The sequence below is a fragment of the Barbus barbus genome (assembly GCF_936440315.1).
Source record: "Barbus barbus genome assembly, chromosome: 49".
NCBI classification, from domain to species: domain Eukaryota; kingdom Metazoa; phylum Chordata; class Actinopteri; order Cypriniformes; family Cyprinidae; genus Barbus; species Barbus barbus.
Genome location: NC_136727.1, coordinates 21,133,199 through 21,147,492, shown reverse-complemented (window position 1 = coordinate 21,147,492; position 14,294 = coordinate 21,133,199). Strand labels below are relative to the sequence as shown.

The 14,294-nt window shown below is 37.6% G+C and overlaps 1 protein-coding gene across 1 annotated transcript; it reads left to right on the top strand.

Annotated features, from left to right (window-relative positions):
* Window positions 1–450: 450 nt before the first annotated feature.
* On the top strand, window positions 451–6,561 carry LOC306867521 (fetuin-B-like; the record flags this gene model as incomplete). The annotated part of the gene is made up of 7 exons (XM_079413198.1): window positions 451–655; window positions 2,020–2,129; window positions 2,246–2,327; window positions 3,910–4,076; window positions 4,149–4,262; window positions 4,378–4,473; window positions 6,421–6,561. 7 exons carry the CDS (start codon window positions 451–453, stop codon window positions 6,559–6,561), a joined length of 915 nt encoding a protein of 304 aa, XP_079269324.1.
* Between the last annotated feature and the right edge of the window lie 7,733 nt (window positions 6,562–14,294).

The window sequence follows — 14,294 nt, the reverse complement described above, 5'->3', positions numbered from 1 at the left end:
ACTAAGTTTTCATCAACTCTTTATTAAAAAAAAAAAAAACTTTTCCCTGAAAGATTTTACTAGAAATTGTCAAAAGATAGAACTGCCAGAGTCACGTGATTTTAGTAAACAAGGCTTAGTGGAATATCCATCGGTAATTTAGTTAATGATGGAAAATGTTAGGTCAGTGCATGCTAATGTAATGACAGTTTTCTGGATATGACACACACGTTAATGGAAGGCGATAGCATGGCTGTGTCAGCTTCAACTCTTCACTTCTGTAGTTTTGACCTGTATTGCGTTACTGTTCAGAAGCAGGCAGACAGGAGCATATAGAGCAGTAGCAGATAAAAACTGTGTTTGCTGATAGCTGCAGGTGAAAGTTCAGTGCTTTGTGTAAGAGTTTAACTGTATTTTTCTTCTGCCTTCTCTTTCACGGCTCTCTAGCAAAAGTGTTCCAGAAACACAGAGATGAGGACGCAGCTTTTGCTCTTGGTGTTGCTGATGTGTGTGTTCTGGCAGCACTGCAGCGCCTCTCTCATGCCCGCTGAATGCCAAGACGCCGCTGTGGTGAAGGCCGCCGAGGAGACCCTAGAGCAGATAAACACAGACAGACAGGAAGGGTATGTCCTCTCACTCAACCGACTTTATGATGTCAAACAGGACATAAAGGTGAGTGTTGATACTAGTATATGGATGCTTTTGAATGAAAATGGTAAATGGGTCAGTGGTGAATAAAGATGTCCAAAATTACCAGGAAAAAACTTCTTGGAGCTTGGAAAAAGTGAAAGATAAAGGGATAATTGGCCCCAAAATTTAAATTCTGTGATCATTTACTCTCTCTCAAGTTGTTTCAAACCTATATGAGTTTCCTTCTTTTGCTGAACACAAAGATGATATTTTAAAGAACGTTGGTAACCAATCAAGTTGGTTTTAAATCAGTTAAAAAGTCGACTACATCTGCATCTCGTGTCTTTCATATCTAAAAACTGAAACTACTTTGTTTATCCTTTAATTGTGTTTTATTTACTAATTATTAACTTTTTTTCAAACAAAAAATTGTTTCCTGAATATATTTCAATTGCTGTCAAGTGCTGTCAAACCATAAATCACGATTTATCGCATCCAAAATAAAAGTTTTGTTTACATCATATATGTGTGTGTACTGTGTATATATAATGTATATATAAATACACAGACATGCTGGTATATATATATATAAATATGTATATATTAAGAAAAATGCTACGTTTATATATTAAATATATTTATATATGATATATTTTATATTAATATAAATATATACATGTAAATATTTTCAAAATATATGCTGTATGTGTGTGTCTTTATAGATACATAATAAATATACACAGCACACACACATATTATGTAAACAAAAACTTTTATTTTGGATGCGATTAATCATTTGGCAGCACTAAATTCAATATTGATTTTATAACTTTTCAAATTGTCTGTACATTGTTCATACATATATTATTTTCCTATCTGATCCTCTTCTTGGGTTCATACATGCTGTTATGTTAAAATACACTATATTAAGCAACAAGAATGATTGATTGATGCCCATGGTGGAGGGAATTGCATGCTGCAGCATTAAAATGAACTTCTGTGTATTGAAAGTACTCCCAGCACTAACAAATACATTCCAACACCACACAGGCTAAATCAACAGATTCCCATTAGAGCCTGAGTCCTGGTCCATCTCATGCTGACTCACAGCTGCTTCAAGGCATCAATCTAGTTGCTAGTGGTATCTTTTTTAAACAAAAACAAACCGCACTGGAAAAACTGCAGAGCAATCTATATCAAAAATATAATATATATGTTTATTTTTATTTTCAAAAAGATATGTAATAAATTTACAAACATTATTAGCTTTGGACCTCAGAATTGTAAAATTTTCATTTTTTTTTCCCCTTAAAAAAAGATACAATTATCATAACATTATAAAGCTTGGGTTATTGAACCATTATTTCATGATAGTTTGATTAATGTCATGTTTGCTTCTAACAAAGGCAGGAGGCGTGAACCATTTACACCTGTTGATAGATGTTCTGGAAACAGAATGTCATGTGATCAGCAGGAAAAAATGGAAATCCTGTGCTGTGAAGGGGATTGGTCATCTACCGGTATGTGTTTTACTCTATAGACCAGACCATTAGAACTTCACTGGCTAAGTCAAATACTTATATAATATACTTTAGTTTACATTTATATCCTGTTATAAATGTTTACTGTTATCTAGGTGTTCGGGACATGTGATGCATCCCTTGTTTCCCTTCAGAGCTCCATCAAAGTTAAGAATTACAACTGCACCATCCAACAAGGTGTGCTGTGACTGCACTAACTTCTCTTACTTTAATGGAATATTCTGATCAGTTACACAAAAAATAACAACAAATTGTCACATACCTTTAAAGTCTATGTGGAAAGGCATTCTGGAGAGTTGCAGAAATGTGCTGCTCATGTTTTTATCAAAGGGTTTAAATAACTTCTTCCATACAAAAATGTGTCATTTGCTTTGTGAAGTTACCTAAAATCTACTTGTAGCAGTTAAGATAGTACATGTTACCACATATATTTTTGCAGGCATTTATTTGAAAGTTACTACATGCAAGAAACCTTTGGTTAGATGTCTAGAAGCTCAGGAGTCCCCAGACGTATCTCGAAAATTAAAACATAACACAGCAGTAACTACAAAGAGATGTATAAAAGAAAATTGAACAGAGGAAAGCATGTTAGATGTTATTTAGGCCCAATCCCATTTCTACCCCTTAGCCCTTCCCCAGATAGCCCTTCAAACGAAGATGTTTCAGGACCACACTTCAAACGCAGGGGTATGAGCATACACTGTCTACAGCAGCAACATGACTGCCCGAGCGAACAAAAAGACACATAAATGTAAGCATTTTGGCAAGAATAAAGACTTTAATGAAAAGTAATAATTTGTTGTATGTCACATTCAAACGTGTTCAGGTACAGAAATTGAATAATTACTTATAAAATAACATTTGCATATTCTTCACTCTGTGTTGCACCTTGATTTTGCATTGCCATTTGAAATTAGTGGCAAGGCAACCACTGCATTTTAATCATGAATCAATCCAAAAACAAAAAAAAAAAGCAATGTTTTTAATTTATTTTAGACTGCATAATTTCAAAATCTGAAGAAACAGAATGGTGTGACTTTAGCTTTGTGAAATGATGCTACGTGAAACAGAAACAGAAACAGCAGACGGGCTGAATGAGACTCTGTGACAGCAGGTGGCGCTTATGGAACAGTGATACAGCGTTTCCTTGGTTACACTATAAACACAGCAGTGCTGGCGTATTAACACTCATTTAAATGCATTATACAGAGGCAAGATGAAAAGAAAACGCCGTCTAAACTTTTCTGAAAACAACCAGTTCCCCTCAGAAACACATTCAAATAAAATTCAATGTTTAGGATTCCTATATTTCGCACATTTTGAATCTTGTTCTGCCTGATATGGTATGTTCTCCTCTTTGCGTCCGTCTTCAGCATCTCTGGCCTCTGTTAATGGCCGTTTACAGACTAATTAAATCTAGATTAATCATTGTTAAAGCTACAAAGTTACTTGCCAAGACGGGCATTTTTATACTTTTGTATATATTTGTCCATTCAGGCGCAAGAAAGATGCTGTGAGAAACTCAATTCAGGGCTCGCGCGTGTCCGAGACGCTGCTGTTTACACAGGTCACAGCGCACAAGTACTGAATGGAGTTGACCAACAAAAATCCCTCATATTCCATGACTTGGACAAAAAATATATAAAATTCCCTGACTTTCAATGTCTGGAATAGACCTTTTAAAATTCCATGATATTCCAGACATTCCATGACCCGTGGGAACCCTGTAATATGCTGACTGTGTCTCTCTGTTTCACAGTGGCAGCTCGAGCGATAGTAAACACTTGCCCTGACTGTCCTACTGCAGAACGCTTAGATGACCCAGTTATATCTGAGACCACAAGACTGGCCCTGCAGAAATTTAACAAGGAGAACACTTCCCCACATGTCTTTGCTCTTCTGAATATAACAGCAGCCAGCATGCAGGTATGCCAACGCCAGTAAATCAGTCAATCGATTGGTCCTGTCCTGCATACATGTGTGTTGTGTGTGTCGCAGTGGGTTGTGGGTCCGTCTTATTTTGTGGAGTTCACCATTCAAGAGACTGACTGCAAGAAAAGCACTGCTGATGTCGAGCTCACGCAATGCAAGCTGAAGCACTCAGAGTCAGCAGTAAGAACTGATTCAGATCAAAATGAAATAAAGAACACTCTTTCAACTTGCTTTATATTGCCTTTGCCATTCAAATGTCTGTAAGTGCAGTAACCTTTCTTTCTGTTGGCTAAAGCACAAGGGCTTTTGCACTGGTTCACACATCAATGCTGATGACGGGCTGGAGATGAAGGTTCCTGTTGAGGTCAAATGTGAAATCTTTCAACCAATGGTGGGTGGTTTACATTGCTAAAGAGTGAGTAAAAGTAGCTATATTAATCATTTTAACCACGTTATACAGTACTTGAGATTTTTTTCAGTAACAAGGAAAGCAGCGTGTACATGTAGCTTGACAATGGCCCACCTGACATATTTACTTTAGAAACATGAAGTTTGGTGGGACATATCTATGAGAAAACAGTACCATTCAAAAGTTTGTGGTCAGTAGACAAGGTTAACGGAGGCCGTAAATGGTTTTTTGAGGGCGTAAACGATTGTACATTGCACGTTTTTCCGCACATACATGTGATATTCGTATCGTATGATAGACCTCCTCATTCCGAACAACTTTGCCTCTAGAACCACTGCTGTCAATCAAACCATTTATTATATGATTGAGAAGACGTGAAAAACCCACTTTTGAGAACTAGTCCTAGGTTTTTCGCTCAATCTGGAAAAAAAAACACCGCAGTGCAATTCTCTGGACTCTCTAGGCCTGGGGTCGCCAACAGTGACACACAGAGGGATTATCACTGGCACGCAAGCAATAGGGAAAACTGCATACTGATGTATGTTTTGATGTAATAACTTCTCATAGTCACACAGCCTGTTAAGGAAAGGAAAGGGAAGTGGTGTGTGGCCAAGTATGGTGAGCCATACTCAGAATTAGTGCTCTGCATTTAACCCATCCAAGTGTACACACAGCAGTGAGCACACACCCGGAGCAGTGGGCAGCCAATGCTGCGGCGCCCGGGGAGCAGTTGGGGGCTCGGGGAGCAGTCGGGGGTTCGGTGTCTTGCTCAAGGGCACCTCAGTCGTGGTATTGAGGATGGAGAGAGCGCTGGACATTCACTCCCCCCACCTACAATCCCTGCCGGACCTGAGACTCAAACCCACAACCTTCGGGTTACAAGTCCGACTCTCTATCCATTAGGCCACGACTGCTCCAGGAGCTATAAATACTATTAAAAGTGTGAGAATGAACTTGTGCTAGTCTACGGATGCGCGCGTGACCGTTGCACATACTAGGCACTTCAGATCAAATGCTCAGTGGTCTAACAGCGCTCATCAAAATGACTGAGATGGCCAATCAAATCAAAGTAGATGCTGAGCGCGAAGCGTCCGTTTGAAAGAGAGCGAGGTGAGATGAAGCTGCAAATCATGTAATATTAGTCAACTGTTTTACGATAGAAAGGTTAAATGACTGACAGATATATCCAGTGATGCAAACTACTTGAATTAGTTTTTTCTCGAATATGGCCATTTTGAGAGTGTGAGAGAGACAGATGTGAGATGTGTCTGTGTCTCTCTCTACAAAAAATGAAGCTGAGTTTATGTACTTTAAAAACAGAGATTTTACCCCCTCGTTGCTGAGAAATATAATGTAGCGATTCAGTATCGATTAATAACAGTCACGTGGCAGCACTGACAGAATATTAATACATATTCTGTATTTATACGGGGCTTGCACTGGCACAGTGGTTGACCAGAAAAATAAAAAATGGCACGCACGTCATGCCGAAAAGGTTGCTGACCCCTGTTCTAGGTCAATAATTATCAAAAACATGTTGACATTTACCCTTTGTGAAGCTATAATGGGGTCCTTTAGAAAAGGGGCCTGTCCAAATATACCCAAAAGCCTATAAAGCCTAAACAAAAACTCAAAACTTCACGAAACCCGCTGAGCACATGCAACAGGTGATTCTAAACAAGCATGAACAGTTTCAGGGAGATCGGACCACAGCTGGCGCTACAACAGTGATTAACATAAAGACATCATATTTCTATGGTATCACCTGGATTTGCCAAAAGTGCTTTTTTAATAATTGATTTAGGGGGTTACAGGCTTGCTAAATAATATGTAATGTCTTTTTCCTTATGTGCTTAAATACCTAAAGCGCTTGAACTCCGGTAATCGCTGCTTGCAGCTATATTTCATTTTTCTTTTGTTGTTCTCCAGGCTGTTCAACAAGGAGCTTTTGGATCAGTACATGTTCTCTCTCCTCCACCCATTCAACCTGCCCCCAGAGTCCAGCCCATGGCCAGCAGCTGCCCAGGGGAGAGACGACACAACCTTGGATTGACAGAGCTGAATCTCTGATTGAAATCACTTACAACCCAGCCATCCAGTCAAAACAAGCACTGCAGATGTTCACGTTTCCCAAAAGACAAATCTGCTTTTCATATTTGCATTTTCCCAGTATATCGTTTTTTGCCTATGCACAGTAATATATCAATAAAGATATGTCCAACTGAAGCACACTGCTGCTGGGTGAGTTTCATAAAACCTTTTCAGAAAGAAAAAATGAAATATTTCATATTTCACCTTAAAATTAAAAAATAAAAAAAGTTATTTCACTGAAAAATGAAGCCTGGTATTTATTTATTTTTTTCTTTTGCAGTGTGACGCTATTTTTATGAAATTACACCTAAACCCTTTACGTGTTCTCATTACTGTAATGCTAAAATATGTTGTCAGCGTCAATACTGTAAGTTGAAAATCAATTATCAATAGTCAAAAAAGTGATGGTAGTATTTAGTCATTTTTATATTGCATTTAAACTTAATTAGAATTCTGCTCATAATTATGAATTAATTATTAAATGTAACAATGGAATGATTGTATTAGAATAATGTATTAATAATATTTTTAATTGAATTGTTATCAGGCTAGCTAATCAAATAGCTATGTTTTTGTGATATTCACGCTTTAAAAAATAAATGGCTGAGGAACATACGGTATACTGTATGTACATACATACTTAAGAAAACCTGTAAGATTTGAATTGAATTATTATTTAGCAAAGTGGAATTGTGATTAGAAGACTATGCCAGTTGCTAGAAGACTATGTTAGATTTTGCTAGTTGCTAAATTTGGCTGATTCAATAAACAATGAAAGCAACCAATCAAAATTCAGGCTGTTTCTTCCTGTTCATCTGGACGATATCACTTCTAGTTGACAGTTCAGTTGAAATAGTGCCTTTGCAATCAAATTGACGATATCGCTGGAAATGAAGTGTCCCCAACTGAGCGAGCCAGAGGCGACCACGCGAAGGAACTAAAACTCCCTCTGTGACAGAATGGAGAAAAAACCTTGGGAGAAACCAGGCTCAGTCGGGGGGCAGTTCTCCTCTGGCCAAACGAACCAGCAGTTCAATTCCAACTGCAGCAACGTCAGATTGTAAGGTCTCAACTGGTTCCAGTGGTCTTTCCCGATGGCTGTTTAAGTGGCGGGGTCCTCACTGGGGATCTGTCTCTGGGGCTCATCTAGGTGTCCTGGTCTCCGCTGACGTTCTGGGCTGTAGAGGTCGTCTCTGGGTGCTGATCCACCATCTGATCTGGATACGGACTGGATCTGGTGACTGCAGTGACCATCTGGGTGGATACGGACCGGATCGGGTGGCTACGGTGACCTCGGAATAAGAGAGAAACAGACTAATATTAGCGTAGATGTCAATCTTCTTACGATGTAATGAGTACATCAGGTGTTTTGGGAAGTGTTCCTGGTTCCGGTTGACCTAATTAATGCAGCCTAACAATCCTTTAACGAATTTGAATTATAGAAATGCGATAGTGTGTTATGTGTAAACCAGGTTAAAGAGATGTGTCTTTAATCTAGATTTAAACTGACAGAGTGTGTCTGCCTCCAGAACAGTGTTAGGTAGATTGTTCCAGAGTTTGGGCGCTAAATAGAAAAAGGATCTGCCGCCCGCAGTTGATTTTGATATTCTAGGTATTATCAAACGGCCAGAGTTGTGAGAACGTAATAGACGTGGAAGACTATAATGTGATAAGAGCTCGTTCAAGTACTGAGGCGCTAAACCATTCAAGGCTTTATAAGTAATTAACAAGATCTTAAAATGTATACGATGTTTAATAGGGAGCCAGTGCAGTGTTAACAGAACCGGGCTAATGTGGTCATACTCCCTAGTTCTAGTAAGAACTCTAGCTGCTGCATTTTGAACCATCTGTAGTTTGTTTATTAAGCGTGCAGAACAACCGCCCAATAAAGCATTACAATAATCTAGCCTTGAGGTCATGAACGCAGGTATTAACATTTCTGCATTTGACGTTGAGAGCATAGGTCACAGTTTAGATATATTTTTAAGATGAAAAAAGCAGTTTTACAAATGCTAGAAATGTGGCTGTCAAAGGAGAGATTGCAATCAAACAGCACACCTAGGTTCCTGGCTGATGATGAAGAATTTACAGAGCAGCCATCAAGTATTAGACAGTGATCTAGGTTATTACTTTTGGGGGTTTTAGGTCCGATAATTAACACCTCTGTTTTTTTCAGAATTTAGCAGTAAGAAAATATTTATCAACCGTTTTTTGTTTTTTATCGACTATGCAGTCCGTAAGTTCCTCAATGTGGTGTGTTTCACCGAGCTGCGAAGAAATATAGAGCTGAGAATCATCAGCATAACAGTGAAAGCTTACAACGTTATTCCTGATGATATTTCCCAAGGGTAACGTAACAAATGTGGACAAATTTTATATTTAAATTTGTACATGCATTACAAAAGCATGAGCATATAACAAAAGCAGTATGTTAAATAACACTCAGGCTTTGCACAGTCTGTACATTAATTTGCTAGTTCTTATGACTTATTCAAGCGTAAAGACAGCAGCACTTAAAGAATCTAATTAGATGTGAGGACAGATGGGAGGAGTACGATCACAATAAAGGAAACCTGAAGTCATGGAAGGAAGGAGAAACCATAGAAGTGTTGCATTATTGAAGAACAATGCTGAAGATAAAGGTGCAGAGCGAGTGAGAAGAAGACAAAGCAGGTCACAGAGGAGCAGAATGGACACTCAAAATCAGGTGAGGGTCTTTTACAAATACACCTGATCAGATAAATGTCTCAGTTTTAGAAATCCATTTGTGTACATGTCATTCAGCTAAGTGCTTTATACCTGCTTATGTATGTATTCGACACAAGAATAAATAGTAATGTTCAGGTCTCTAAAAAGATCAAATAATTCCACAATGATTTTACTGATGTTATTTCATGAAGCAAACACTGACACGATACCTGTCAATCAGAGACGATCAAACATCCTCCAGATCCCACAGGTAATGTGTTGTGAATGCGCACATGAGAGGAGAACGTGGTAAATAACCTGCAGTCAGGTGGAGTTACACTGGTGTCAGTTTCCCTCACGACAGGCTTCAGTATGTTTGACATTGTTTACAGACTAAATCCACTCATGCTTTCCTTTTTCAAAGCATTTATAATTGCAGCAATAATACTCATACTTGAGACAATATGCATTTAAATCAATGCTACATCTCAATTTAATTTTGTTTGCTAGAGCATTATAGACAAGAACATGGAAGCAGATGAGCAGATGGAACGAACAGAACAGAGGTATGTAAAGTGATGAGTATTTATTTGAACTGAAATCATTTTTCTTTGGTTACGTTTTCCAGGCTTTAATGTTTTAATTTAATGTACGTTTTGGCTTTAATGTTTCTAGTTGTTACCATTCAAGATTTACGCTGAATATGAATAGGGACCATTTGTGGATGATTTTAAAGTAGAAATGTGAGGCTTAGAATTTTATAAAAGCATTTATGTTCATTTTTCAGTTAAAAGTTTATTTATTTATTTATTTATTTTCCCTTGGAGCTATACAGTTTTAGTTTTACACTCTAAAAATGCTGGGTTGTTTCAACCCAACCTTTGGCCAAATGTGGACTAACCCACCTTTTGGGTTAACTATTTAATGGAAAAATTTAAACCAACAGCTGGGTTAGTCCATATTTGACCCAAAGTTACATTGAAACAACCCAGCATTTTTAGAGTGTAGCTGTTATGTTGTCATGGCAACAGAACAGATCAGTAAAAAAAAAAAGAATTGTACTCTAAAATCATGTTGCCATGCCTGTTGTTTGTTTCTTTTATTGTACAATATTTCCAGTATTACTGCTTAAGCCCACATATTTATTAATATCTATTTATTATTATATTTATATTTTTATTTAATATATATATTAATTATTTTTAACTTGAGTTTGTCATGACATAGTTTGAATGATGTCTGGATTTGTGCTATACAGATACTGTAGATCTTTTATTCTTTTACAGGTCATGTTTATTTCCACCGCTGAGCTCTCATTTAGTTCAGAAACGAGAAGAACCAGCTTCAGTTACACTGAATGATCAGCAAAGAAACATAGAAGATCAAAGATGTTTGCTGGAAGAGGTAATACATTTTGATCAGTTTTTGAAAAACATTAAATGTTGGTTTAATAAAGAAAGTATAATTTTACTAGAAAGTCAGATGATAGATGGGCAATATTTATTTATTTTGCACTAGCTGAGAAATTTTCTTTTGCATGATTGGTGTTTCTGAACTCTTGATGTCTTTAAGAGACGTTTAGACAATGTTAAATAGACTGTGTTGTACAGCTGGCCCGCATAGAACAGGACCTGAAGGAAACCATTCGGAGAGAGGCGAAGAGACAACAAGAGCTGGACCAAGTAAGACGTGAAGAGAATCGGATCCACTGGAGAAGTCTGTTGTTCCTCAGCCTCAACCATCGGACAGCGAAGTATGAACCTTCGCCTGAACTATTCTCTCAAAAAATATAAAACATCTTTATAAGCTTTCACATATCGAATATAAACTATAGTACCTCTAATGAGCTAATGAATAGTCTGTGGTTTGGGGTGCTGTGGTGTAAATGTTTGCTACTCCAAAGCATCATAAATCATCACTATTATGCCTTTGAGCACTTAACACTCCTGTCTCTGTGATAAATTCATATGGCTGTAATATTATGTGCATCAATTTACATGACACACATACATGCATTTATCCATGAGACCTGAAACCAAAAGATTTCTGATGATTTCTGTGTTTCTTGCTATAGGCCCTGGGTGACAAGCTACTATAAGAACATACCGATGCACATCTATTGCCTTCCAATAGAGACTGTTGTCCGAAATCAAAATAAGAAGAAGAAGAAGAAGACAAGAAGATGAGGAAATTATGCTGTTACAGCAAACAGTTACAATCTAAAAGAAAATCAGAGCATCATGTAATCAAACAGACGGTGAACACTATTAACTGCAATGATTATATGTTGCGATTAAACTTATAGCAAAATTTGGAAGTTTTGTATGTTGTTTGAGGGTTGGTATCATCTGAGGTTCTCTGAGGGGTTACCATCATCTCTTCTCAGGTGTTCGAAAAGCAGAAAGCAGGCCATAGCAATGCCACATGTCAGCCAAGAGCAAGGAAATAAACCACACTGGACCTTATCCGAGTCACAAAATCTGTGTATATTAAATATGGAGTCATCTCAGCCTTAATAAGCCCATTAACAAGCAGAATCACTGAAGGAAAGAAGAGAACAGATACACAACAACAACTGACTGCAGCCACAGCCTTAGATGAATTCAGCTGAAGATAAAAGACATCACATCTCTGAAGATCTCAGCAGAGGAGGATTAAACAACTCCACAAACAGCAGCACCAGCTTCACTCATGATTGACTTTATTTCTGTTAGAGGTCTACAGAAGTTATTTATTAAGAATTAACAGGGGTTTAAATCTAATGTGTTTTATTTGAAGTCACCATAACATTGATTAGTGTTTCCATCAGTTGGGTTTGTTTTGTTTTTTACTGTGGCTGAATTGTTATTTTTTAGTTGGCTCAGCCTTTACTGAACTAGCTTTAAAGTCTGTTCAACTAAAATGTTTTAATTGGTTGAACATTTAGAAAACTACAGCAAATGATGTCAATTGATATTTAAAGATTTACTCCGTATTTTTCATGTTACCTTAACTATGATTTATTATTTGCGCATCATAAGAAATTGCTGTGGAACTATTTATTACATTTTATACTAAGTTTAAGATCATTAACTATCAACCAGTAAAAACACACACATTATACACATAATAGCCTTTATTTAATAACAATCACAGTAAATTCCCCGGTGTATCCCCACGGTGCAAGTTATCACTAACGCTTGATTGCAGTTGTTGCTGCTAAGGGTGGCCCAACCAGTTATTAGGTTTAGGGGGCAAACACTTTCACACAGGGCCATGTGGGTTTGGATTTTGTTTTCCCTTCATAATAAAACACTTCATTCAAAAACTGCATGTTGTGTTTACTTGTGTTATCTTTGATTAATATTTAAATTTGTTTGATGATCTGAAACATTAAAGTGTGACATGCAAAAAAAATAAAAATCAGGAAGGGGGCCAACACTTTTTCACACCACTGTATTTACCATGTGTATACATTAGTAAGTACAGTAAAGTATCTAATTAGTTACCATGTAAGGGCACTTCCTGTAAGTTACCATTCTTACCCACAATTGTCTGTACGTACAAACTAATAACCATGCATGTACGACTGTTAAGTACAGCCGTGTTTCTTATTTGTTACCATGTACATACACCTCAGGTAAGTACCTTGTGTTACCACTCTTTTGCCTGTAGGTACAATATATTTACCATGTATGTACCAGGGAAGTACACATACTGTAAAATAAAGTGCTACCGACATATCAATATACAAATACACAAAAAAAAAAGCTAAACTCAAACATAAACTACTGCCAGGTAAATTATGCTTTTATGAAAGCAACAATGACACTTTCTTAATATGAATTCACATGTTATATTGCATAAACTGTCCTTAACATGAAAATAATAACTTTCCGTCACTTACAGACAAATAGTGTCCCAGGAACATTAGATTAGATTAGATTCAACTTTATTGTCATTATGCAGAGTACAAGTACAGAGCTAATGAAATGCAGTTAGCATCTAACCAGAAGTGCAAGAATATAGTGTTTTATATACATATAAGTGCAGAGTAAATGAAGATATGATTTACAGAATGTACAGCGGAATTGCTATATACAGTATTGAGCAGAGTATATACAGAGTATAAATAGAAATGCAATGTAGGGATTGTATGTACATTATGAACAGAGCAATGTAGATTATATAGATTACAGATTATATATACACATTATGAACAGCAGAAACGTGAGAACAGTGGTAATAAATAAATACAGCTGGAAGAGTGTGCAAAGTATTGATAGAACAATGTATTCTATGCAAAATAGCAGTAGTGCAATATTTTATAGAAATAGTTTACTGTGCTTTGTACAGTAACAACTTTATACAGTTTATAGTGTAATAACTTTAACAATGTGCAGTCTGTGCAAAATATGAGTAGTGCAAATGCATGTGTGTAAAGTACTGTGACCAGTGCAGTAATAAGCAGGTGCAGGAGTTAGATTTGTGGTGTAGCGTTCAGAAGTGTCACAGCCTCGGAGAAGAAGCTCTTCCTGAGCCTACTAGTGCGAGAGCGTAGGCACCTGTAACGCCTGCCGGATGGAAGGAGGGTGAGAAGTCCATGGTTAGGGTGAGAGGCATCCTTGATGATGTTTCTTGCCCTGCCCAGACAGCGCTTATAATAAATGTTCTCAATGGAAGTTAACTGGGTGCCGGTGATCCGTTGAGCAGTTTTCACCACCCGCTGGAGTGCTTTGCGGTCAGATGCGGAACAATTGCTGTACCATACTGAGATGCAGTTCGTGAGTATGCTCTCGATGGTACAGCGGTAGAATTCCACAAGGGTCCTGGGATTCAGGTGAACTTTCTTAAGGCTCCTTAAGAAGTAAAGGCGCTGCTGTGTCTTTTTGACCAGAGTGGAGGTGTTATGGGACCAGGTGAGGTCATCAGAGATGTGGATGCCAAGGAACTTGAAACTCGACACACGCTCCACTACAGCTCCGTTGATGTAGATGGATGTGTGTGCATGACTCCTAGTCCGCCTGAAGTCCACAATGATCTCC